This window comes from Papilio machaon, chromosome 22, assembly GCF_912999745.1.
Source record: "Papilio machaon chromosome 22, ilPapMach1.1, whole genome shotgun sequence".
Classification (NCBI taxonomy): domain Eukaryota; kingdom Metazoa; phylum Arthropoda; class Insecta; order Lepidoptera; family Papilionidae; genus Papilio; species Papilio machaon.
The window spans coordinates 2,575,371-2,600,163 of NC_060007.1; the positions used below are offsets into that span (position 1 = coordinate 2,575,371).

At 32.0% G+C, this 24,793-nt stretch overlaps 4 protein-coding genes across 4 annotated transcripts; 3 read left to right on the top strand and 1 right to left on the bottom strand.

Annotated features, from left to right (window-relative positions):
* Positions 1-1,684: 1,684 nt before the first annotated feature.
* LOC106712529 (CAPA peptides) lies at positions 1,685-9,762 on the top strand. The gene is made up of 5 exons (XM_045683595.1): positions 1,685-1,701; positions 4,731-4,802; positions 8,602-8,709; positions 9,083-9,319; positions 9,587-9,762. The coding sequence occupies exons 2-5, from the start codon at positions 4,736-4,738 to the stop codon at positions 9,676-9,678; spliced, it is 504 nt and encodes a 167-aa protein (XP_045539551.1). The 5' UTR covers positions 1,685-1,701; positions 4,731-4,735; the 3' UTR covers positions 9,679-9,762.
* Positions 9,763-12,800: 3,038 nt separating this feature from the next.
* LOC106712573 lies at positions 12,801-14,098 on the bottom strand. Its single transcript, XM_014505176.2, has 3 exons — positions 13,934-14,098; positions 13,387-13,557; positions 12,801-13,099 (listed from the first exon to the last, which is right to left on the bottom strand). Exons 1-3 carry the CDS (start codon positions 13,989-13,991, stop codon positions 12,885-12,887), a joined length of 444 nt encoding a protein of 147 aa, XP_014360662.2. The 5' UTR covers positions 13,992-14,098; the 3' UTR covers positions 12,801-12,884.
* A 3,587-nt stretch (positions 14,099-17,685) lies between these two features.
* Positions 17,686-20,673, top strand: LOC123722251 (pickpocket protein 28-like). The gene is made up of 7 exons (XM_045683432.1): positions 17,686-17,753; positions 18,019-18,244; positions 18,575-18,842; positions 19,171-19,236; positions 19,445-19,625; positions 19,881-19,972; positions 20,549-20,673. The coding sequence occupies exons 1-7, from the start codon at positions 17,686-17,688 to the stop codon at positions 20,671-20,673; spliced, it is 1,026 nt and encodes a 341-aa protein (XP_045539388.1).
* A 669-nt stretch (positions 20,674-21,342) lies between these two features.
* LOC106712528 (tektin-2) lies at positions 21,343-24,101 on the top strand. The gene is made up of 7 exons (XM_014505127.2): positions 21,343-21,521; positions 22,072-22,276; positions 22,432-22,634; positions 22,874-22,967; positions 23,228-23,356; positions 23,466-23,689; positions 23,858-24,101. The coding sequence occupies exons 1-7, from the start codon at positions 21,343-21,345 to the stop codon at positions 24,099-24,101; spliced, it is 1,278 nt and encodes a 425-aa protein (XP_014360613.2).
* Positions 24,102-24,793: the final 692 nt, after the last annotated feature.

Below are 24,793 nucleotides of genomic sequence, written 5' to 3' on the forward strand. Positions count from 1 at the left end.
AAAATTAATATTCGATATACCTATATAATAGTAAATTAACATACAAACAAATTAATAATTTTTGATTGCTTTGTGATTACAAAGTCTACCTACAAAACTACGACAATCGTAGTTTTTTTATTTAAAAAAAGGATTTTTTTATAGACTCATATGCATGTCTAGTCAATCTATTTTGGGTACGACGGAAATGTGATTTTACGGACAACATTATAGATGCATACGTACACATGTAATAAGTATAAACGAATTACTATGATGCCTACAAAGCACCGGAAGGCTTTCATTGATGCAGAGCGTGTAAGCGCCGCCGCATTTGCCGCCCGCCCTATAAAGTTCACTAAAAGCTACGCAAATACCATCCTAACTTAGTTTGCGCGCAATTGCGTGGATTTAAACTGATACTCATCGCTTTGACAATACTATTACAAAAACTGTCCAATGTCACAATATTTATAGATAATGGAAGCATATTGCTTGTTATTTGAGTGACTTTTTTTTAACCAATTTTATTTTATTTGTTTTTATCTCAGGAATTAAAAATTAGCTTTAAATTTTCCATCACAAAAGAGTATTGTATACTACTCTAATACTAATCTGGATTCAGAATTGAACTATTAAGTTTACGATTCACGTTAAAAGTGGTTTCGGAAAATAACAACACGTATAATAATAATTTCATTCTTATTGATTTCGGGCTTGTCTAATAAAAAAAATTTTACTTTCTTTACAAACATTTAAGTATTTTTTCGCGAATTTTTTATAATGAGCTACAAGAATTTTAACATCGTCGAGACATACATTCATTTTAATAAATAAGTCGTTCCTCGCCCTATCTAATAATTGATATTTTTAGTCGTCAACAATAGGGTTCTTTGATATATCAAAATAATTCATGTCTACGAAATTCTGTGACTTGTTTGTGATTCGTGTAACAGGAGAGGACGGATGAAATGTAAATTTATTAACTTAAACTGTAGACGTGATGCCCTCACCTCTATAGACTCTGGTTCTCAAACTGTTGACCGTTATCAAACCAGAAATAAACAAACTGTTTAACAAAAGTTTTCAAACAGTATTAGCTGCTGAAGGAATTACCCACTCACCCGTGCCATATACAGAAGACAAGAGTGAATTGGCAGTATTTTCGCATTTCGTCTGATAAGTACGTGTGCGGGAAGCCAATTCTTGTGCTACTTTCCGTCAAGGGCCCTGGGAGAAATTTACATGGCGCCCCCTTTTTACCATGCCTTGTGTGATGGGGCCTAATACGCGAGACTGTGTAATTGACAGACCTTACTTTTGACGCCCCCATCTATCTAGGGTCATGAGCAGTCGCTCAAACGCGCCCTACTTTACTGCTCGCCACCCTTGTCTAAAAGTGGATTTGGCCATGGAGGGCAAATATAAATAGGAAATTTCCTTTTTCTGTACTTCAAGTATTATCCAAAATATTCAATAAAACAACAGACTTATACTGAAAAATAAGAAATAAATACTATTCAGAAAAAAAAAAACAAATGTATCTTGAACGCAAATAGATGAAAATCTATTAAAAGCCTCAACTAAACGATGTCCGATTTGTTAAATGTTTTCATTTGTCAAAGTTTGAGAGCCAGAGGCGCGCGGGCGGACGGCTCTATATAAGCTCGATGCAGCCACCACAACAGAACATTCTCTACGCAACAGGTGACAAAAGCAGAGGTAAGTCAAGTCACATCCTATCACTTATAAGACCATTTTTTGTATTTAATTTTTTGAACGAATTTACGTAGATCCAAGTTTTATATTTGTAGTCTTTATTCTTGAATAGTGTAATAATTTATATGATTCAAAATTTTCAAGGATAATTTAAAAATATTAGGGATAAAATAATAGAATTTGGTTATACAATCATTTTCTATTTAAAATATTAATTCTTAATATAAAAAAATAACAATGTTTAGTATAACTTTGTGATTATCACGTTTTGTGTGATGACTGTTGTTTTAATTTTTTTTTAAATTGTAAATAGAATGATAAAAATAACATTGTTAATAAATATTAAAAAAGTCATGTTTTAAAAAATCACAAATAAGAAATTACAACCAAAGCAAAAAACATTTTGATCAACGTATTAATTATACATTTATCACTTAAAATAAACAAACTGTAGCAATAAATATAAAATTCTAATCCAATTAAGAGTATACTATCTACATCAATATGCCGACGCCTGTTTCAATCATAAAATGACCGCTTTTCCTAACTAAATAAAAATAAATTTATTTTATTATTATATTACATTTAAAATAAAATAAAAACTGTATAACATACCCGAGGCTACGATTAAATATTAATAACATTAATATTACAAACGAGACATACCAAAAAAGAGAAAAAATCTCGATCTTCGTAAGTGATTAAAAATGTCAAAGTATACACCCTGTATAAACACAGTCTGTTTGACTGTAGGTAATTGAAGCTAAGACTTCCCTAGAGGGATAAGCCCTGGGTTACCTTATAACTCATAATAAGAATTTCATGTTAAGTCGTGTCTTTTTAATAACGTCGTTTTCTTTTTAGTTTGTTTTTAATTCACGCCTCGGGCTTTAGTATTCTAGTTTATGGTACTATTTTAAAACGTATTATTATTGTTACTTGAAACAAACTCCAATGGCTTTTATTTAAAGTTATGTTATAACTAAAATCATGCTCTGTTTTCATTAATTTAGGTACAGTAATGCACTTATAACGTAGAAGATCGCACAATTTTTATTCCAGTCGAACTTGGATAAGCGAGTCATTGTCTAGTCTCAATGGACGACCTCCATAAGCGGGAACTTGGGTTGAGGAGAAACCTTTTATTTATCCAAGTTCGACTATATATACCATGGTAATTGTACTTGTTACTTTTAGGCAAAGTATCATCATGATTTTTTTCATTCAATATAGAGACTTTACATACGGTAACAATGTTTCGAAATGATTAGAAACAAATAGTGGAACTTCCAATAGGTCTTAGATAAAAATGGGTTTATGTTTCGTTAAATTGTGTTGATGTTAAAGTAACAGGAAATAATTCCTGTCGATATTTCCCTAACGATATTATAAAGCTTTTACTCCGCACTTCTTCACTATGCATATAATATAGAGTTTAATAGTCATCAATAATACTCAATGTTTTGCTAAAATTCTAATCGTTTAAAAACTCCACTACAATCCAAGTAAGAATACGTATCGAAAAACATCTCGCATTTCATATCGATCTTTAGGGTACAGTATCTATATATATTACATTCCCCGGAAAAACTTTACCCTAGTGTTAACCGGGAAAATATAAGTCCAACTTTCCGTTAGACAATCTAATATAATAGTGGTCGCCCATTAGAAATTCGAATCATAATTAAATAAATTCCAGCTTGATACTTTTAAACGTTTCTGAGAAAAAGGCTCTTGACAGACGGAAGGACAACAAAGTGATCCTACAAAGGTTCCGTTTTGACCTTTAGAGGTACAGAACCCTAAAAAAATTATTTGTTCGATTTTTTATTAAAAATACCTTTCTTTATACGACTTTTAACAGTGTGTAACACATTCCTCGGTTCATCAATTTTCTAATAATGGAGTACAATATATTCGCTTCATTTTTTTTAATTGGTTTAATATATTACATTAATACGTTATAAGGATGTCATAAAATGCGTTTCTTAAGCTTCATAATCGTATATTAGAAAGATTTAATTTGCGCTAAGCTACGAAAGCTATTATCCAAGTTAATGGTGAACCCGTTGCAAGTATGGCAAAGGCTTCCACTTTTTTCCATACTAATAAAGAAATAACAGTCTGTTTACTGCTGAGATAATTTTAATAATTGACCGTCTTATAAGAAAGAGTTAAGTATCTAAAATATAGGTTTTAACACTTGCTATATTAAAGCTACACTAATAAGTTCACAAACACAATATTTTATTTTATCAAAATATATTTGTTTAAATTTCACGAGCTGTCGCCCGTCCGTCCAGAATTAAAAAAAAAAAAAACATAATAAGTAGCCTACGTGGTCTTCCAGATTATATTCTCCTTCTATGCCAAATTCCAGCTAAATTCGTTTAGCCGTTCTGGATATACGAAGTAATAAACATCCATCCATACATTCATCTAAACTTTGGCATTTATAATATTAGTCACAAATTAAGATTTAAATTATCTCAACAGTAACATTTCCTGGTATTAATAGTAAGTATTATGCTTACTCGGAAAATTCCGAACTCCTTAATACTCTATTACAACTGTTCACAAAGTTCCGATGTACTTAAATTGTATTGAACTTAGATTTGTAATAACAAAGCATTGAAACAAAACCGCTTACAAAATGTATACATTAATGTTAACATGTCTTTATATAATGGCCTAGAAATCTAAGAGCTGATTATATTTAGAATTATAATTGAATTATCCTAATGCAATTTTCATTGAAAAAATAAGCCACATATGTTCCGTCCACATATTTTTCGAAGCATATTTTAATGCAATTATCTAGTTAGAGTCACCAATTTTTCCGTTCAAGTATGAAATAGGAGCGCTAAAGAGTCGAGTGAATAAGCGTCTGTTAAGCTAATTTATACCATCTTTCGGACATATTCCCACTCAACGTCAGCTCTATTGCAAAAAGATTAGAGACTACAACAGTTCAGGATAGGTTTTCTTATTACCGTAGATTCTGTTTTATACATTTTTGTTTTTATTGGCAGGCACTATGCAGTCAACAGCTAGAATCGTCCTGTCCATCTGTGTGCTGGTCTCAGCAGTAACAACTGCATCCTGTGAGTATACTTTATTCCAGGATTAACTTCGATACCCGAATACAAAATAGTATAAGGTACTCAGTAATTAAAGAGCTTTATATTGATGAAAGAATTTTTAAGTTTGCTTAAATTTTAATTTTATATGATCATTCTTAAATAAAGAAATGAAAGTTTTGTTGTACTTCGGACACAACTCAAATAAACAATCAAAAAAAATAATTGGAAGCAATCTTTATTTCAATTATAGAGTAGTCCAATAACAAACTCCTTCAAAAATAGAACACATTTAAATTTTATAATTAACTAGGAGCGCAACAAACCCCTTGAACTTTGACATCCCAGCTACATAAAATCACTTCGCATAACATGCAAAACAAAACACAAATTATTTGATTGAAGAAAAACCCGTGGCTTATTCCGATGTAATGTAAACAAAATGAACTTAAAAGTTTTTTATGGAGTTACGACAACCTTTTACTGAATGTATCCAACGACATTTGGAGTTCTAATATCTATCTTATGCACTACATGCTTATAATTTTGTGAGAACTACAATTTCGATCAAGCTTTAAGCTCAGTTCGCAAGAATTAACGAAAAATTTTTTGCTAGTAAATTATCAACAAAAAAGGAAAATTAGATAAAGATAGACACAAAGATTTTTTCTAGTATTAAAAATATTCATCTGTGTATGTTATAAGTTTGAAATTGTCTGCCGTTTACATCAAATTTTAGAATATATTTAGTAATACGTCACAGGGGCGAGAGTAGAACAGCGGTGGTAAATATGAATTAGGCCGCGGGCGCTAGTCGTTGTTATTCGTAATCTCTGTGATATTTATTTCCTGGTTGTAATAATTGCGCATTATACTCAATTTCACTGTTTGAAACCAATTTTAAAAATAAAAATTTACAGTGTTTTTTTTTTTAAATAACATAAGCATATTTCTTGTAACAGCTTCAAAAAACTTAAATACTTGTGTTAGGATATGATTCACAACAATCAAGTCCAATAGCGGGATTCGATCTCACGACCACAAATTTGTATAAATGTACCTGTAACCAATAGGATATTGGCGCTTTAATTTAATTAAGGCTTGTAAGCTACGCTGTTTTAGGTATGGTCTAAATACTAAAACTGTTGCTTTTATTAGCCTAGTATTATTCATATAATAAATAATCACATAACCAGGTATTAATGAAAAGATTTTAAAATATCATCGGATGAATGAGATGTTTATTCATTAGCTACGAGCTCGCCGCGGTGCTACGTGATCGCTACGGCAATACGTGCCGGCTACGATCCTGCTACGAACAAATCTGTTGCATTAAAACGTGAATTTGCTTTGGAATTGTTCTCCAGTATCATGTGATGTTTATTTTTAAACATGTTTTTACTGTTTCGAATTTTTAATAAAGTACAGAAACTTTTAAAAATAAATATAATTTCAAAGTTTTCATTGAGTTGTGGTTTCAAACTAAAAATAATTCAGAAAAGGTCTTTATTTTTAGTGTATATAATAATACCTAAATACCATTAAAAATACTTGTTTTTTTAATTGTTATTTGCTTTATTTAAAGTTTAATAAAGTCATTTAAATAGCCACTACTAAGATCACCTATATGAATATAATCAATATTAAATATTATAATCGTTAATACTTTCTATGAACTTTCAAAGTCATATCAAAATTTTAACATAATGAATTAAGTTTAGAAGACAGTTGTTATAGATTCTAAGTAGAACTATTTGCGGTCAATCGACAACCTATGACTTGACACCGATACCGAAAACTTTGTCCATTATTAGACATCAAGGAGACGAAGGTTTCTGACGGCAATAAATTGATTAAATTTTCCCTACCCAAATATGAATATTATCTGATATATTTATATATAGCCACAATCAAAATAGTAACAGAATAATTCCTTAATGTAAATATAACTCTGATTACCTGAGTGAGTGACTCTGAGTGTTGCTGTTATGTCTAATAAATTTGAGCAATATCTTTAATTGATAAAACACAATACACAAAATACCACTGACCAAATGATGCTAATATGTGATACTACAATATGATCCTTAAATTAATCACTAAATTCAAGCGAAGAACTTTTCCTTTCATTATTTCCTAAAAACTGATTAGGTATTCTATTGTTTTTTTATATTTTCCTTTTTCCTTTTTCCTTTTGTTTTCTGCATACCACTAATTAAAATAAGCTAAGTGCACGAAACACTTTCTATCCCATTTTTTACTATAAACGAGCATCCCTAGTTTTTCCCCTATAGAAGTATTAATTGAATTGTTCAATGTAACTTCCCTTTATGTATTACGACTTTCTTTTTATAGAAAAGGTCTGCAGTTGCTTTTGTTTTTATAAAGTTAAACAATACACGTGAACAATAACATGACATTCCAATGATATTTTATAAAATGTTGATTCCTCCGAATATATCTATATATATAAAAGAAAGTCGTGTTAGTTACAGTATTTATAACTCAAGAACGGCTGCATCGATTTGACTAAAAATTGGTGGGCAGGTAGCTTAGAACCAGGAGTCGGACATAGGATAATTTTTACCCCGTTTTCTATTTTTTATTCCGCGCGAACGGAGTCGCGGGTAAAAGCTAGTTCATAATAAATCTATCAACCTTAGGCTTCGACTGCCACGACACTTGTATTAAAGCATATTGTTGTCTCAGTTTTTTCAAAGAGAATGTAAAGGACAGAAATAACAAAATGTTCACAAATTTTTGACGCAATGAAAACTCACTTTAAACAAAAAACAACAGGAATACAATTAATGTAGTATTATTTTCAAAATGTCTTTATCGTGGTGTTTGTTATATATTTATGTTCTATTCCGTTAAACGACTGATTGATACGAATGGTGTTGGATTAGTTTTATTTATAGAGTAGCGCGGTCCTCGGATCATTAGTCGCACTTTTTGTGGGATTTTGTACAATAAATTGGTTTTACAGGAAAATGTGTATACATATTTTATCTGTACATTTTGCTAAACATGTTTATTACCGTTTTCTCAGTAAAAAGTGTAGATATTTAAACCCCGCTGATACAAATTCAGTTTTTGGATACATTGGGTAAATTAGTTTTTAAGCTACATAAAGTAGCTCAGATCATCTTGTTAGATTCAAAAAGATTCAAATGTAATATCTGAAATTATACTGTAGTAACGTAAGATCGTAAATAAGAGAAGGCGCTGTCTCCTGTAACACAGGTTACACCTAGCACAGGTGACAGAGCTCTATAAAATTTGTAAAAATATATTTAGTTCAATAAAGAATTTTTAATTTTAATTTTTAATACTTCAATCTACTCAAAAATCATAATCTTACTAATATTACAAATGTGAAAGTTTAGATGGATGGACGAAAGGATTTTTTTAGAAGGTATCTCCGGAACGGACCAACGGATCTTAAGGAAATTTGGCACAGATTTAGAACGTAGTCTGGAAGAACACATAAGCTACTTATTAAGTTTTCTTTAAATTCAGCGCGGACGGAGTTGCGGGCGTCAGCTAGTATTGAATAATTTTATATAAAACTAGCTGTCGTCCGCGACTCCGTCCGCGTGGAATTAGTACAAAAGTTTAATTAGTAGCCTATGTGATCTTCCTGGCTATGTTCTACATCTATACGAAATTTCAGTAAGATCAGTTGAGCCGTCCTGGAGATGCTTTCTGACAATCATCCATCCACTCATCTAAACTTTTGTATTTATAAAATTAGTAAGATAAGATTAGGGAAGTAAGATAGTGAATAATTAGTTAGATTTCTCCTTTGTTATTTTTGCAGCTAGCAGTGCAAAACTACGAAGGGACGGGGTTCTAAACCTGTATCCTTTCCCAAGGGTTGGGAGGGCCCACCACACATGGCAGGTGCCAGTTAACGACCAATATTTAGGTAATGTTAGATTATTAAGAAAGAACAATATTCCTGTTTAAAAAACCAATAATTAATTTAAAATATATTTATTATAAGGTTTTTCTTATAAGTATATTTCTTACAAGTTTTAAACTTTCGCATTTATAAGTAAGTTTTCCTTATACTTAGATATTATACAATGCGAGTTTATTATAATTTGGTCCTTAGAAAAGAGCATATCATAGAACTCATAAATAAGGTAAACACTTCCGAGCCTTAAAAAAGATTTTTTTATTAATCTTCTATAGGTCTAAATTAAGGGATGAATGTTTGCACGTAGAAATATTTTTCCTTTACCATAACATGAAAATGAACACAAACAGTTTTATGTAGCTTTACCTTTTTCTTATAGATTCCGAGCTGGCTTCCAAACGTCAACTGTATGCGTTCCCGCGCGTTGGCCGTGGTGATTCCGGTTACTTCGACCAGTCAAACTTGAACCGCATCAACTTACGCTTAGAAGAGCTACTCTTGGGTCAGCAGCTGCTGGACCATCCGCGGAGTAACGATTACGTGAAGAGGGAGAGCGAGAGTACCAGTAGCGGGATGTGGTTCGGGCCCCGTGTCGGCAGATCGTTCAATAATGATGGTAAATACGAAAGATAATTTGAATCTTTCTTTTGTTTCTACTCACGAAACACTAGAAATTTCTTTTTTCATCACTTTTAATGTAGTTGAAAAAAAGAGGCAACAGTGGAATTGCACGTTAACATTTAAATAACTTTAAATTGCATTATTTGCTCTCGGGTTATATTTTACAATTTACAAATCAGTGATATACAATAATTCCGAAATTGTGTTATAACAGAATAAGTATTCGAGGTCATGTATCAACTATGTATGTACTATTTTTTAGATATTATTAACCGCGAAGAGGACAAGGATAGCGATTCCGAAGAATCAGCCGAGCGCATTGAAAGAAAGAAGAGACAAACGAAACGAGCCTAAGTCCATTACCCTGACATTTTCGCTGCAATACTTATACTCCGCGAAATAAAAATTGACTTTAAATTAAGCTTTGATAAATGCCATAAGATTGTGTTATGTAACATAAATGTATTTATTTTTTGTGGTTTCAAAGAACTATTTAAATAATTGCGATGTAAAAAAAATTAAATAAAAAAAATGCATTTAATTATCTTTGCAACACCCTAGCTGCTAAATTAAAACTTACTAAAGTAATTACGAATAAACATTCTTTATTTATGTTACTTCTTACATTTTTTACAAGGTAGAGAGAGATACACTTGCCTGAAAAATTTATTTTAAAAATATGTATATAACTGTCAATTCTTCTGTGAAAGTTAATTTAGGATTTGTATTAAAAACTTAAAATGGAACTTTTCCGCCATTTTTATAAAGTTTACTTATATAAGATATTACAATAGTTGAATATTTTTGTCCAAGTTATTTCGAAGGCTGTGTGGATTGCGTACGATTTTGTCTATCCATGAAATAACTTTGTCAAAACAAAAAACTATATATGTTAACATAGATGCTGTATTGTTTGATGTCTGTGGTGATTATAAATAAAAATGTTATGCAAATTTGACTTTATATGTTGTCTTTTATTGAAACCTTTCAACTACATTGTCTTACCGAGCCTAAGGTACTTTTGAAGGGATGACGATTTTATACTCGTACATATTAGGGTTTGCAATGAGCATATTCACAATAGCTGCAAAGACGTGGCTGAGCTTATTTTCAGCATATTTTCTCACATTAATAGAAATAACTAAAATTATAATGACTGTTAAGTAACTTATCTATATTTAAATAATAAAGCGTAAACTCACACTTCTTTGCAATGAAAGATTATGAGAAGCACAGCATATTTTTCTAATAATAATGAATAATTCTTTTTGGAATAAAAAGCCCTATACATACGACACACTTTAGTCTATATATTTTCACGCCGAAAAAAAAATAGTTTTGCGAAAGGGACACAAGCCAATAGCAGCAAAGATGGATGGTTGCTATGCTAACAGTAATTCTCAGCCAATGGCGAAGGCGTTGTCATTTAAGAATTTGAATTTTGACATTTGCAATAGAAAGTTTTACGCGATATAAACAATAAGTTAAAGTTCTTCTGTGTGACAAAAATAAATAGAATTTCATGCAGATGAATCCGCAAGGAAACAGCTAGTCTAACTATAAGGATATCACATATAGATCAAACATGATTCAGGTTATATCGCAGTACAGATCTTAGTACAAGCTTAAAATGCAACACTATAAGAGTAATATTTTTATATCAAAAGACTACACGTGTTACGTTGTTTCATTACATAATACAAACAATGTAAATAGATTAGTAAAACAACACAGGATCGTGTACAAATACCACTACGAGAGATTTCCTCTAGCGGACCGCAATTCGTCGAACGCAGCGACAGAATATAAACAAAGCTTCTATTCCACTACATCTGTTGATGAGTTATTCACTGTTTAATAATATTCATGTCAATGAAACTTTTAACATCATTAAAATATTCTAATATCTGTTATACTCAATATCGTACAAAACTCAAAATGTGTCAGAGTCCCTTTATGTATATGTTTAGTATGAGAATTTCACACTACGAGACAGTTAAAATAACCATTCTGTATGTACATATATGTACACCCAGATAACCCACCAAGATAATTCTCCCAAGAAAACCTCTCTCTCATGAACCACCCTTCGCGAGATGGTCAAGAGGAGAGGTCGCGACCCTCTGGAGTGAGGAAACGATGTGCAGAGATGTACATTTATGTACATATATTGGGTAATGTTGATATACCTCCACAAACACAATTCATTACTTAGAAGTATTGCCGTTACTTTTAATTTTTAATTTAGTGAATAAAGGAGATTTTGCTCGATAAGCCTCGTCGCCTTTCTTTTGTCGATAAAGTAAACAATGAAATAAATAACACACAACAAACACTTTAGTAAAATTATTATTTTATCGTTTGTTGGTATTTATATGGCGCTAAGTATATGTAATTATAAATAATTTAATAATTGCTTCGTCTTACCTTTTATGACGTAGAAGATTCATAATTGTGTGTGTTTGGAACCGCCATTTTGTAATTATTAACGTAAATATGAATGCTCGGTAAGGTCAAGTTTGTTTATCGCTACAGGGCATTTATTATTGTACTATAGCGAAAAATTAATCCATAAACAATTGATACGATGATGTGTACGTAAGAAATAAACAACTATTAGCACAGGAAATCTGATTAATTTTTTATATTTCAAAATATTACTAGAGCTACATACATTGTTGTGTGTTCTTTGGAGATCCCGGAATCCCCCTATATTGCACTTGAGTTAGGCCACTGAGGGTTTTAGTTGGTCTAATCCTACATAACCCAATCTTCCCCTCTGAAGTCAGGGTATCTTTGGAAGATTTCCCCCCCGACACCATAAAAAAGCTACACACATTAAACAGAATTACACCATAAAAAAGGTTAATTTAAAAAATATTGCTAAATTGGTTTGAAAATTTTACGACTGAAGAATTCGGATTCTGCTACGATGATGACTATGAATAATGTTAATGAAGTAAAATAAAATAAAAAAATATTTACAATTATACTGAGTGATGTATGTACTTTGACATACCCTATCATATGAGAAGATAAATAAAATTATATCAGAGGTTTGGTAAAGTGGCAAAAAAAAAATGTTTCGGATCCGCTTAAATTATGGCCATACACGGATTTTATTAAATAAGCAGCGAGCAAATATAAAACAGTGTGCTCCCGGCTGGCTAACCCTCTGCACGATCCGGTTGTTGTCTTTTGTCTTGTCCGGATTAAACATATTCTATTTCCATACTACATTCAACAATATTTTCCAATTCATTGCATGAGCTTATTTTAAGCATATTTAATATTTGTTTAATATGTACTGTGTTTTCTAGGATGGATTTAATTCATTAGGTGCTTTAAAGCAAATAGAAAAACTGAGCTTTCATTTCAATACTTACTGTTTTTATAAATTTTTCTTAGATTTCATGGTGTACAAAACTAAGATATTTTGGGCACAGAGTTTCTTAACTAAAAAGTAAAATAAACAGTTAGAAAGAAAAATGTCATGTTCATAAAATTCAATGAAAGTTTAACCTACAACACGATAAAAAAACTAACAATCGTAAATTGATTCAACGCCAAAAATACAATACACCAGCAAAGAAACAGAACAAGATAGCAAGTGTGGAGGGGTCAAGTCTGTCAGACGAGTTACAATAGTCTTCGAAACATTGACAGGAGATGCCGAGGTGGTCAGTATTGTCATCTCGGTAGCACGGCTGAGAATGCCGCATCCAACCGCATCCTCGCGTTACACGAATGTCAGACTCGCGATGAGAATGGAAAACTGAAAATAGTACAAGAATTTTAGACAATCATTTAAAAAGAAAATGAATCTAACGATACATTATTATTCAAAATCAAACTACGCTGTTTACATTCTCGTGTGAAATTGTGAAAAGTTATAAAGTTCGAATGGTGCTGGACACAAATTCGCTAAATAAAAATCTTCGTCATGCATACATGTTCACAACAAGGGGCTCGAGCCTGCAATAAGTTAGGGTATTAAGGTAGTTGGATTAATGGTTGAATAAAATAAGTTTTTTTGTAAAAAAACTAGTGTCGATTACTTACTAGTCTGAGAGATCTTTCTGCAAAAGAAACTGTATCCACCTGGATTTGGAATGGCGGATTCGCATTCGACTATAGGTACAATATGCGATCTTATGTCCTCACTGTAAGCGTTCACATCAAGACAGGCTGTGTTATTTTCACTATTGCAGTAGTAACAACGAATACACCAAGCTGAAATAAATAAAAAAACTTTTTAATAAAGTGCAACAATTGGTTTTCACAAAAATAACAATAATAACCTCAAAACTAATCTTACTAATATTATAAATGGATGGATGGACGTTTGTTTGAAGGTATTACCGGAACGCCTCATAGGATCTCGATAAAATTTGGCATAGATGTAGATTGTAAATCATAATCTGGAAGAACACATAGGCTACAAATTAAGTTTTTTTTTCAAACCGCACGGACGGAGTCGCCGGCGACAGCTGGTATAATATAAAGTGAACCACAAATTAATCATGTACATACTTTCGAAATATCGAAGCACCAATTCTACAATGTCTACGTAACTTGAAAATGTAATAGTAATCAAAGTAAAACGTACCTTCATTGATGAAGCCCAAAATAATAAGCAAGGAAACAAATTTATTTAAAGACATCATTTCTGTTAAACACAAATCCTGCTAAAGAAATATTGTGCCTCAATTTACACGTTCTTTCAAACAGAATGTATATTTCAATAATATTTTAACGGAGTGTGTGAGTGTTTGTTGCGGTAAAGAGTGGTAACTGAACTGAGCTAACTAGAGTAATGCGATAACACTGACGGTATAAGATGAGTAGCTTTATTATACTACGACTACAAAGTCTTGATATTTATATTTTAATTTACTTTACTTCCTTATAATATAAATTTATTTGAATAAAAACATTAACCTTTGGTATTTGAAATTATGCCTTAAAACCACGCCAAAAATAATCTCAAACCTGAGCTAATATAACGGCCGGTACAAAGGTAGAAATTACTGGCTCTATCGATTTAGTACGATATGTCACAGGTGAGGTTAGGATTATTTTTTTATCTATCATTTCATTGTTATTTTTATTCCCGTATTATTGCTTACATGTTTTAAGTTCTAGTTGAATCTCTCCTTAAAAATTATAAAGTATCTAAATCACCCACATCTTATGACGATAGAAAAATATGCTTATCAACAAACATTGACCCTTGTGCGACCGCGTTTGATTCCCTAATTATAACTATAACACTAAACTAGAATCATTGAAGAAAGATAACAATTGTCACGTTAATTACGTTTTATAACACATAGTTACGCCAGAATTTCATAATTTGTATGACTTTAACTTGATCGTAAGAAATATTCGTATTTCGATACGTAATACAACTATTGTCCTGAAATAAATACAATATCTTGTTACTATAAACAGCCCGGATCATATTTAGTTCTTGTCAAAATTGCGGTTTAACTGGGTATTTAAGGTCAAGTACACATGAGGTCAAACCGAGAGTTTTACAGGAACGACAAATATATAAGATTACTAGCTGTCGCCCGCGACTCCGTCCGCGCGCAGTTAAAAAATGGGGGGGGGAGGGTTATGAAAAATAGATGTTGTCCGATTCTCAGACCTACTGAATATGCTCACAAAATTTCATGAGAATCGCTCAAGCCGTTTCGGAGGAGTACGGGAACGAAAACTGTGACACGAGAATTTTATATATTAGATAATTCTGTCAAAATCATTTACTCATTAAGCGAAGACAGACTCGAGAATTTAGGTTTTAAACCTGCCATGAACATTTGATCTGATAATTCTGCCTGCTGAACTATTACCGTTTTTATATTAAATTAAATAAAAATAAACAAAGAAGTATGTAACAAGGTAATAAAAATGTGTTCCTAGAATCCTTTAAACCTGTTACATGCTCCCGTTCATTTGTATGGTTTCAGTTTCAGGATATACCACGACTTGTCAAGTTGATACTTAAAAAAAAAATTTTTATATGACAACTAGCGATCGCCCGCGACTTCTTAAGAGCAGAATGTAACAAAATATACTTTTTCCCGTTATTACAAACAGACACTTCAATTTCATTAATATGTATAGATTAAAAATGATTCATAAATATATTCTATCCACGATATCATTGCAATGGATTGGCAACAGTAGAGATTTAAAATAAATTTCATGTTATACGTATTTTCATATAAAAATAACGTCAACTTATATTTTTGCAGTGAAAAGTTTGATGGGAGTTAGATGTAGTGACGACTGTGGCCGGAGGCACCACCTTCTTTTTGATAGTTTTTTGATTATCTTTGCCCTTATAGTTTGATAACTTCGAATATTTTGATTATTTCTTACAAACATACATAAAACATAAAGCATTCTAGACCACGTATCTGAAACCTTCACTCCAAAAAAAAAAAAATTAAAACTTATAGTACTCATTTAATTATGCTAAGGAGTTAATAACACTTAGATACTTTTAATACAACTACAACACGAATTAACTTTGACATGATAATCATTAATAACAGTAATACGGTTAAGTGCATACGATGGACAAGTGTGTGTCGTTAACTTAACTCTTTGTTTCACTAATAAAGCAGCGTGGCGATGCTCGCGTTATATGTAAATTATAACCAACATAAAAATCATAGTATTATAGTGCTGGTAACAGCAAATACAAAATGTAAGGAAATAGCAAAGTTGACCAAAAAAAAAATACTTTTTGGTATGAAACTGAGATATAATAAAAGAAGACCTAGAAATAGGTTCAATTTTACAAACAAGACTTTTAAAAGATCTTATGAAGCTGCACAGCTGCTATGGAATACAGACAGAATTACAAACAATCAAATAATAATAATGAAATTGATTGCATCAAACAATTATCGGAATTGTTATGCACTTCGGTGTCGAGTCACATCGAGTTGTCACTTGAATATCAGCTTTCTAACGTCTTCTACTTAGTTACATTCAATTATAAATTTGAAATAAACTCGAAATAATGTCGCAAATCGAACCAAAAATTGACACAACTCATGATGTTTCGTCAGCCAATAGCGATATCGAATCACTTCGAAGTTTGGAATATATTGGAAATTATTACTTGAAAGACTACGAATATCTAAGTCCAAAAGTTTTGGAACGGGGCAGAGGAGCAGGGAATATTGTCGCTTCATTGGAACGGAACAAGGCGGGGAATTGCAAATTGTTCGCGCGCCTGTGGCTAAGGGAGGTGATGAAAGGGTTGAAACAATTCTTATACGAGGGATCCCTACACGGAGTTAAGTAAGATCGTTTCTAATTCACTAATATTGAAAATCAAACATCTATGAAATTGGTTCAACTAAATTAATTTTTAAATTAAAATTACTAATACTAACTCAAACGCTAACTAACACTTTGAGCTATCAAAACAAAGTTAAAGCATATTCATCAAAACATTCTGTATACACTAAATTTTTTGAGAAAAGATCAATAAATTTGTCTTCCAATTTCTAGGTACATCTTCGAGCCGACATTCAGCTTTAAGGAACGAATGATATGGGTTGTTATTCTCGTCATTAGCATCGCTATCTGCGCCGTGAACATCTTTCAGTTATTCTCCAAATGGCATTCCACACCTTTCGTCAACGTTATCGACTCTCTGCCTACACCCATTTGGGCTGTACCGTTTCCAATGGTGGTAGTCTGTCCACAGTTACATTTACAACGATCTTACGTAAATGTTTCTGAGATCGATAAGTTAGTATATATTTTTTTAATCACTTATGTAATACCTTTAGGGTCAAAAAACAAAGAAAACTTGAAATAAACTAATATTTCTGTGTTCCTTTCCTTTGCTCTACTTTGTTTCGTCTAAATTAGTTGTATGTAACTACGCCTTTAGACATAATGGAACTAATAATTAAAATTGATATGGTAGCAAATATTTTAATCTTTTAAGGCAAAGCTTGAATCATTTCTTCGCGTCTCTCGTGTGTCCACAAATGTCACGTACAAAGCAGGCGCCGCAAAAACGTATGACCCCAAAAGATAACGTACAGATGCAGAAATTTATTGTAGAGGTGAGTATTATTAGAGATAATAAGGGTGGAAACAGACTATGAGTCGCCAAAAGGATGTGACCTGAAAGTACGCGAAGAAGGGAATAGTAAAGGAAATAAGATTTTGGTCTGAAAGTTACAATGTAGATTAACGTCTAACTTTAATGTTTCTCTCTTTTTCTTTTTTCAGGGTTCACCAAAATGTACAGACATAATAAAATCTTGTTACTGGCGACCAACACAAGAATTTGAGTGGTTAGAAAAAGAATGCTGCGAAAAGATGTTCAAGCCGATATTTACGGATTATGGTCTCTGTTTCGCATTCAATAGTCTACCTTTGAATGCTATGTATGTTTGCATACTTTTATTAAACTATCTTAACTTAAATAATATTACAACTAAGTACTACTCTACACTGTATTGAGGAAGTATTTACAAATATTTAACGTAACATACGCGTTGATAAAAAAAAATGGTACTGTATTCGTCTAATGACGGTGGTTCTGCAAGACCGAAGTCATTAAAAAGAAAAAAAAACATAGGAAAATAAAAAAAGAGTAGTGTCGAATAAAATGTAAGTTTAATTTTTATAATAGCCTTATTACAATTTTAGGAATAACGATACGCAGTACTGGCATAAGACATTTGATAAAAACGTAACACAACAGCCTTTAAATTGGAGCTTGGACGGTGGATATCCTAAGGTATTCCCACCAGACCCTACAATGATACCATTAAGAGTCATGGCATCTGGAGAAATCCATGGTTTAGGTGTTGAACTATATCTAAACAGTAGTGAACATCAATACGAATGCGATGGTAACAACCTTGGCTACAATGTAAGTATTTTGTTTCTATTGAACGGACTTTTAGGGAACATTTTTGACTTAAATCTTAGAAAACTTTAAATTTGATGAAGGATCCGATAAAAAGGTGGTAAATTATAAGTTTGTCCGCAGTATAGAAAAGTTCTTTCAGTGAATTTGAGTACACAGTGGACTTGAGATATTCTTTACTTGAGTCATTGGACTCTGCTGGCATTGGTACTAACCAATTTCAAAAAGTAACAGTTTTTCCATTTTACTCTACATTTTTTTAATGTCGTCTTTTTGTAGATCTTTAAGTTGCAATCCATGTTTAAGTAGTATATAAATAGGAATGCGTTTTAGGTGCTTATTAGTTCACCAACGGATCACGTGTACGTCAGTACGGTCCTTCGGTTACCAATGAATAAAATGACAACAATCGAAGTATCACCGACGACTTACAAGACGGACAATGCTCTACGAGCTCTAGCGCCCTATATAAGGCAATGCTTCTTTCAAGACGAAAACAAGTTGAATTACTATGAATTCTATACGGACAGTAACTGTAAACATGATTTATGGATTCGTGAGGTTAAGAAGAAATGTCATTGCGTTCTATATAATTGGCCAAGTATGTATGACATTAGAGTTTTCCTGCTATAACCTTGTACTCTAGTGTAAAGGCTGACCTTGAAGTTTCATCTTAGTTTTAAATTTAGTTTGCCTTAAATTTAACCTTGTTATTCGTGCGCAGAAGCTTTGCCGATGGCCTCATGACGTCATGTGTTAACTGAGGGTACTGAGCAGATGATCACTGAAGGGTGAGTCATTGGCAAACCTGCGCGTGGCTAATATTACCCTTAATAGTGAAAGGTGGACTTACAAGGACATTCCTCTTTACAAATTTTCGCGAATGTTTATATTAGTTTTTTTTACATATTTCAATACCTACTATTCAGGACTTTATATTTGGGAGTCGATTTGTTCAACTAAATCAGATTTTCGTTGCATCGAAGAAGTTAGAGGTAAGAATTACTTAATGATATTTCATTAGAAAGTTTAGAAGCCCCTTACCATTCATCTAATTCAATTCACGCGTTCGTCATTACACATTTAAAAACATTTTATGATCATTTATTGTGTTGTTGTCATTCACAATATTTCGACATTGAAAATCCACACTAACTTTGTATTCTGTATGTAATATTACTTTTGAAAAATAATACATTCCAGCAAAAGTAGAAGAGCAATTAACTTACGCATATTATGAAGACAGCCAAGAGGACAGGAAAGCGCAGACTGAATTCGCGTCCTGCTACCCCGCCTGTAACGACATTTTGTACTCCAGTCAAGTCTTCTATTCAGATCTCATTAGCGTGCCGAGAATTTCGAAATCAGACTTCCGGTTTAAACAGTAAATATTGTACTCAGAGTCCTTTAAGGGTTAATTCAAAGTAGCTTTTCATACTAACTCAATACTTACGGGCTTAGGGACCACTTTACGATAGTGTGAGATTATTTAATACAAGTAAAAAATTAAATTAATTTTACTTATATGCAAAAAACTTTCATTTTTATAAATTTATGAATAACTATTAATTTAATTTTTATAAGTTGAGTTATGTATATATTTAGATAGAGGTAATTTTTTATAATTACCTTTTTTCAGGGGTGAAGTTACTCGTATTAACGTTCATTTTTATGACGACATATTTTTGGGACAGCATCGTCACACACAATATGATGATTATTATTTTGCGGGTAAGTTCAAATCATTATCTACGCTCTATCATTAATTTACTAAGCTCACTAAGTGCATTTTTGTCTACGAACGCAAGCCACTAAGAGAATGAGAAGATTTAAAGTATAAATAAATATTATTTAACAGCAATTTAGTGCTACGCAAACGCCATCTTACTTACTAATGTCAAAACATAGCTAACGCTAATTTGTATAGGAAATACTCACGATTTTGGTTTGTTGGCTCTGATTTTTTTTATTATTACCGTATCTACTTTGCTCTGTTATTATTATTTCACTACTGCATTATTATTTTACTACTGCATTATTATCTGTTTTTCTGCATTATTTCTGAATTTTTTAACTTAGCGAGTTGAAAATGTTAGTTAAACACACTGCGTAATAGTTTTTGACAGGTAATATTTCTAAAATACCAAATCGATTTAAGCCCGCCAAAAATCATTTGTCAAAACTTATTTTTTAAACACCTGAAATGCATAGTGTAGGTTGCCAGTCCCATTCAGTTTTGCCGAACATTTTAAAAACAGAGATTTCTAATTACATGAGACAATAAATTGACTTTATCAAGTGTTGCAGGTGCAATCGGAGGTCTGCTGAGTCTCTTCCTCGGGTTCAGTATAATCAGCGTCGCAGAATTGGTCTACTTCGCACTTCTGAAGCCAGTTCATATAGCGTTAAAGGAAATTTTTAAATCCTTTTAAAAATATCAAATTTCTTCGTCAAATGGAAAGTCAAAGTAAATTCATGATGTATTATAAATATAAACGGAAATTGTTAATTTATGATCTTATTGTAATTTTCTTTAAAAAATGTACTGTTTATGTACATATAAAAATTTTTTGATTTTCAATATTTACATATTCAACTGATTTAAACATGTAAATATCGGAAATTGATTAAAAAAAAGCGATTTTGCTCCGACGGAGGATTTACACTCAAATATTTATTCCCATTCCTACACATATTCCGAAGAAGAGATTTGCAACATAATATGCTTTAGTTTATAAATAAATCATTGCTTGAATTTTCCGCTAGGCGCAGTTTACCGGATAAAGAGCGCTTTATTCACCTTTTACTTTTTTCAAAAACAAAAAAAACAACGCTATGAATGACTGTCATTGTCATCCAGTTTTTAATGGATTTAAAAGTTCGGTTTGTTGTTATAATGTAGCACTATTCTGTTATTAGTAAGATTAAAACCTTCTTTGTCCGTCTTTTATGAACTTATCTTCTTTTGCAAAGATTTTGAAACTATTTTAAATGTGAATTGACAACAAATGTCACATTTTACAATATAAAATCGTTATTTACATTTTTATTTTATACGTATAACGTTTTAATAATCGTTTATTATTTATAGTAATATTAAAATGTTTTTCCAAGATGCTCTATATGGTTTTACGGAGACCTTATCTAAAATCAGGTACATAAGTGACAAGTTAAATGCGAAGGTCGTGGAACAAGTCAATGATACCCAAGAATTGGTGATGTTGAACAATTTCATGCACGAGTCCGATGAGTATTTACTCAAGAAATGTTTGCAGGAAAGGTAGTGAAAGATAACATTTATTTTCTTTATTACGTCTCGCCTCGTCGTCGAACGACCAGAGACCACCAGAGACATGAAAACAAAGACAAAATGAAACGCAAAGTTTGCTACACCTCAGAATTGATGCTACAAGCCTAGTTGCTATAATAATTCGCAACAACTTAAGACTTTTCTATAATATCTTAATTGATATTACATATTATATTTGAATCTTTTGGTCTAGGATAAACCAAATCTATTCCAGGTTCATATCGGGTTTGCCTTGGTTCAATTTACGGCATTGTGCTATGTGCTAGACCTTGTAATGTTTAATGACATGCAATAATCTTTGTAACTAACTTATGGGCGTCGACAGCCGATGATTTAGGCTAGGTCTTGGTGGGAGGCAGTTGCCATCAATATGGTCTTATTCGAAGTATTATATCTATGTTACAATTTTCAATTCTCTAGATGTGGAGGGTGCTAACATTTCTACCCTCCCGCCTTCAAGCACGTGGCGACGCTCATAAACTATAGTAAATTTCTTTCATAACACTAGTAAATTTAATAGAATGTCAGACATTGCTTCATGGCGATGGGTGTTACAAGATCTTGAGAAACGTGTTGATGAAACTCTAGATGCCATCCAGCATGAAAGAGAGGCGCTGCATGTTGTAGTACAAAGGATAAACGAAGAAATACACGCGTCAACTAACTTTGCAAAACCCGGTGTGTTAAGTCCAATGATCGATTTTGTCGAGGAGGCTGTTATGCAGGTACATATTATCTTATTAAACGTAAGTTTGTTTTTCAAAGGTAATTAGAAGGAAGAAATAGGCCCAACGAATAACAATAACATAAGAAAGTAAGAAAAATGTATGTAGTTTGACATTAAGATAAAAACTGCCATATAACTTTCTTTGTTTTTAAGGAATTAATATTCCTACGACAACAAAAGAAGAGATTCGAAACTGTTATTCCACAAGTGGAAAACCTTAAAGTAAACCTTGAAAAAATTAAAAGCAAAATACAGAAAGAAGCCTTACAGAAATGTGAAGCGATATCTGTAGATGAAGCCTGTTGGAATACGAACAAACCTGATAATTACGACAATAAAAAGAGAAAGAAGAAAAAGTAAGATTTAATTACATACCAATATTATAAGTTGTTGTAACAATTACGAACCAATAACGTACTTGGTCCAAATAAATTACAAAGTTTAAAAACTGTTCGTTGCTGTAAAAAAGTTTTATTAAACCGCCTGGTATAGCTAGTAGATATCGGTCCTTTTATTTTAGAAATTTAGAGTATGAATAACTAAAACTGTTTTTCGTCTTTGTTGTCTTTATTTAATACTACTTTTACACCATCAGATCTTTATCTGTGGTCCGATGGGAACGACGATGTTCAAAATTAAAAGACGCTGGAATTAATACATTAAGACTTGCAGTGGTAACTCGTCAGAAGGTTAGCAAACAAATCAAAGTTAAAATTTTCATGTAACGCCGGCAAATCTTCTAGATCTCTTTTATTTTCATTTATTGTCCCAAAATGATCATAATTAATAGCCATTTTCATTCGATACAAAAGTCAGAAATTGCATCAAACGCTTTTTTCACGCTTATTCATTTCTTCCATTATATCAACGTGACCACATACAAATTGTTGATTCTCACAATTCCTATCCGTACAGAACAATTTAAGTAACTAAAGAGTATTGTATGTAGATCAGAGCAGCAAGAGTGGAGCTTTCGATCGCAGCGCAGGCGTACGGTACTCGGGTTGATTCCGCGATAAGGAGACGTTTGCACGCCAATATTATAAAGTTACAAGATCTCGAATGGCAAAGACATGAGGTACAATATTAAACCTAACACGTATAGTTTTAAAGTAAAAATAATATAAACAGAAGAAATTTATGTCTACAACATACAACAAGTTAGAATAATTATTATCCTTTAACAGGCTGTTCGCGACTTAAAATCATTGGACATTGAATTGGAGACAACAGAAAGGAGTGTACTCAATACAATGGATCGACGGAAATTAGTTGAAGGTAGACTAAATGAAAGGAGACTACGACCTGTAGAGGAACAGACCGCAGATCAAGTGACCTATCAGCTACGTATGGAACAAGGAAAGCTTAAGAGATTTACTAACGAATTAAGAAACAATATTGATAGAATCGTGTAAGTTAATTTACATCGCTGCTACGATATTAGTGTAATAAAATTAATTAGAATAAGGCAAGTAATGTAGGAACACATCAATAACTGTTACATTTAAATACGAAAGAACAGAGGAAAATTAAAAAAACTCTTAGGAAATTATTGAAATGGCTTTTTACTATTTTTCAGATCACTACAAAATCGGGTCAAAGATACGATAACGCACATCGACTGTTACGCAGAAGATATAATGCACGTGGTGAAATTAGACCGACAAAGGCTACAGGCTCGAAGTGATGAGGCAATCACAGAGTCTAATGTAACTATTATGCCAGAACCTTCTGAACCTGTACAAGAACCCCACCGGCAAATGGACTTCGCTTTAGAGCCTATTCAAGAAGAAGACGAAAGCTACCCAGTTCTAGATTTGTAGCAGTTTTGTTAATAGTCTAAATAAATTATTTTTGAACGTTAATTAGCAATCATTATTTGACGATGTATAAAACCTTTTAATATATTTCTTCTACTAAGATTTTACATATTTTTTTAATATTCTGTTCTAAGTAGACTTTTTTACTGTCAGAATAGACATCAACTGACAAAATTCTACAGGATATGTTTTTAAGATGAAACTTAAACATTTGCCTAGTCAAGTACTGTCCACCTTTGTATCCCTTAGAGGCGATAGCCACAAGAAAGTTGTTAGGTTGAAATTCTAACCTGACTTCCATCCACCTAAATTAATAATAACAGGATTAAAAAAATAATTGTACTGTGCATAATATTTATTATAGATCAGTTCAGAGATATTAACCAATTACACACCAATACTACATTAATGAAAGTATTTAATTTCAAAGATCATTTTTGGAAGACATCAAAATATATTTTTAACACAATATAGAAGTACAGCGGAAATTATATTTTAAATGAACCAGCAACATTATTAATATTAAATATGAATCTAGAAAAACATAACATTTTAAAAATACAAATAAATATTTATTTCTTGATATAACATAAATAAAGTAAGTCTTGTGAATGGTAAACATTTTACGAGTACCTAATTTTCTATCAGATTGTGAATATATTGAGATACAATTTTAGTTTACTATCTAAATATAC

What these genes read in the sequence shown, in the direction of transcription:
- LOC106712529 (XM_045683595.1), top strand. Translation starts at nt 4,736, where the DNA reads ATGCAGTCAACAGCTAGAATCGTCCTGTCCATCTGTGTGCTGGTCTCA. An exon ending in AGTTAACGACCAATATTTAG is followed by an intron (nt 8,710 to 9,082) that starts GTAATGTTAGAT and finishes TTTTTCTTATAG; the next exon opens with ATTCCGAGCTGGCTTCCAAA. An exon ending in CAGATCGTTCAATAATGATG is followed by an intron (nt 9,320 to 9,586) that starts GTAAATACGAAA and finishes ACTATTTTTTAG; the next exon opens with ATATTATTAACCGCGAAGAG.
- LOC106712573 (XM_014505176.2), bottom strand. Translation starts at nt 13,991, where the DNA reads ATGATGTCTTTAAATAAATTTGTTTCCTTGCTTATTATTTTGGGCTTC. An exon ending in TTTGGGCTTCATCAATGAAG is followed by an intron (nt 13,558 to 13,933) that starts GTACGTTTTACT and finishes TATTTATTTCAG; the next exon opens with CTTGGTGTATTCGTTGTTAC. An exon ending in CAGAAAGATCTCTCAGACTA is followed by an intron (nt 13,100 to 13,386) that starts GTAAGTAATCGA and finishes TACTATTTTCAG; the next exon opens with TTTTCCATTCTCATCGCGAG.
- LOC123722251 (XM_045683432.1), top strand. Translation starts at nt 17,686, where the DNA reads ATGTTCAAGCCGATATTTACGGATTATGGTCTCTGTTTCGCATTCAAT. An exon ending in TTGCATCGAAGAAGTTAGAG is followed by an intron (nt 19,237 to 19,444) that starts GTAAGAATTACT and finishes AATACATTCCAG; the next exon opens with CAAAAGTAGAAGAGCAATTA. An exon ending in TCAGACTTCCGGTTTAAACA is followed by an intron (nt 19,626 to 19,880) that starts GTAAATATTGTA and finishes ACCTTTTTTCAG; the next exon opens with GGGTGAAGTTACTCGTATTA.
- LOC106712528 (XM_014505127.2), top strand. Translation starts at nt 21,343, where the DNA reads ATGTTTTTCCAAGATGCTCTATATGGTTTTACGGAGACCTTATCTAAA. An exon ending in AAGAAATGTTTGCAGGAAAG is followed by an intron (nt 21,522 to 22,071) that starts GTAGTGAAAGAT and finishes TAAATTTAATAG; the next exon opens with AATGTCAGACATTGCTTCAT. An exon ending in TCGAGGAGGCTGTTATGCAG is followed by an intron (nt 22,277 to 22,431) that starts GTACATATTATC and finishes TTTGTTTTTAAG; the next exon opens with GAATTAATATTCCTACGACA.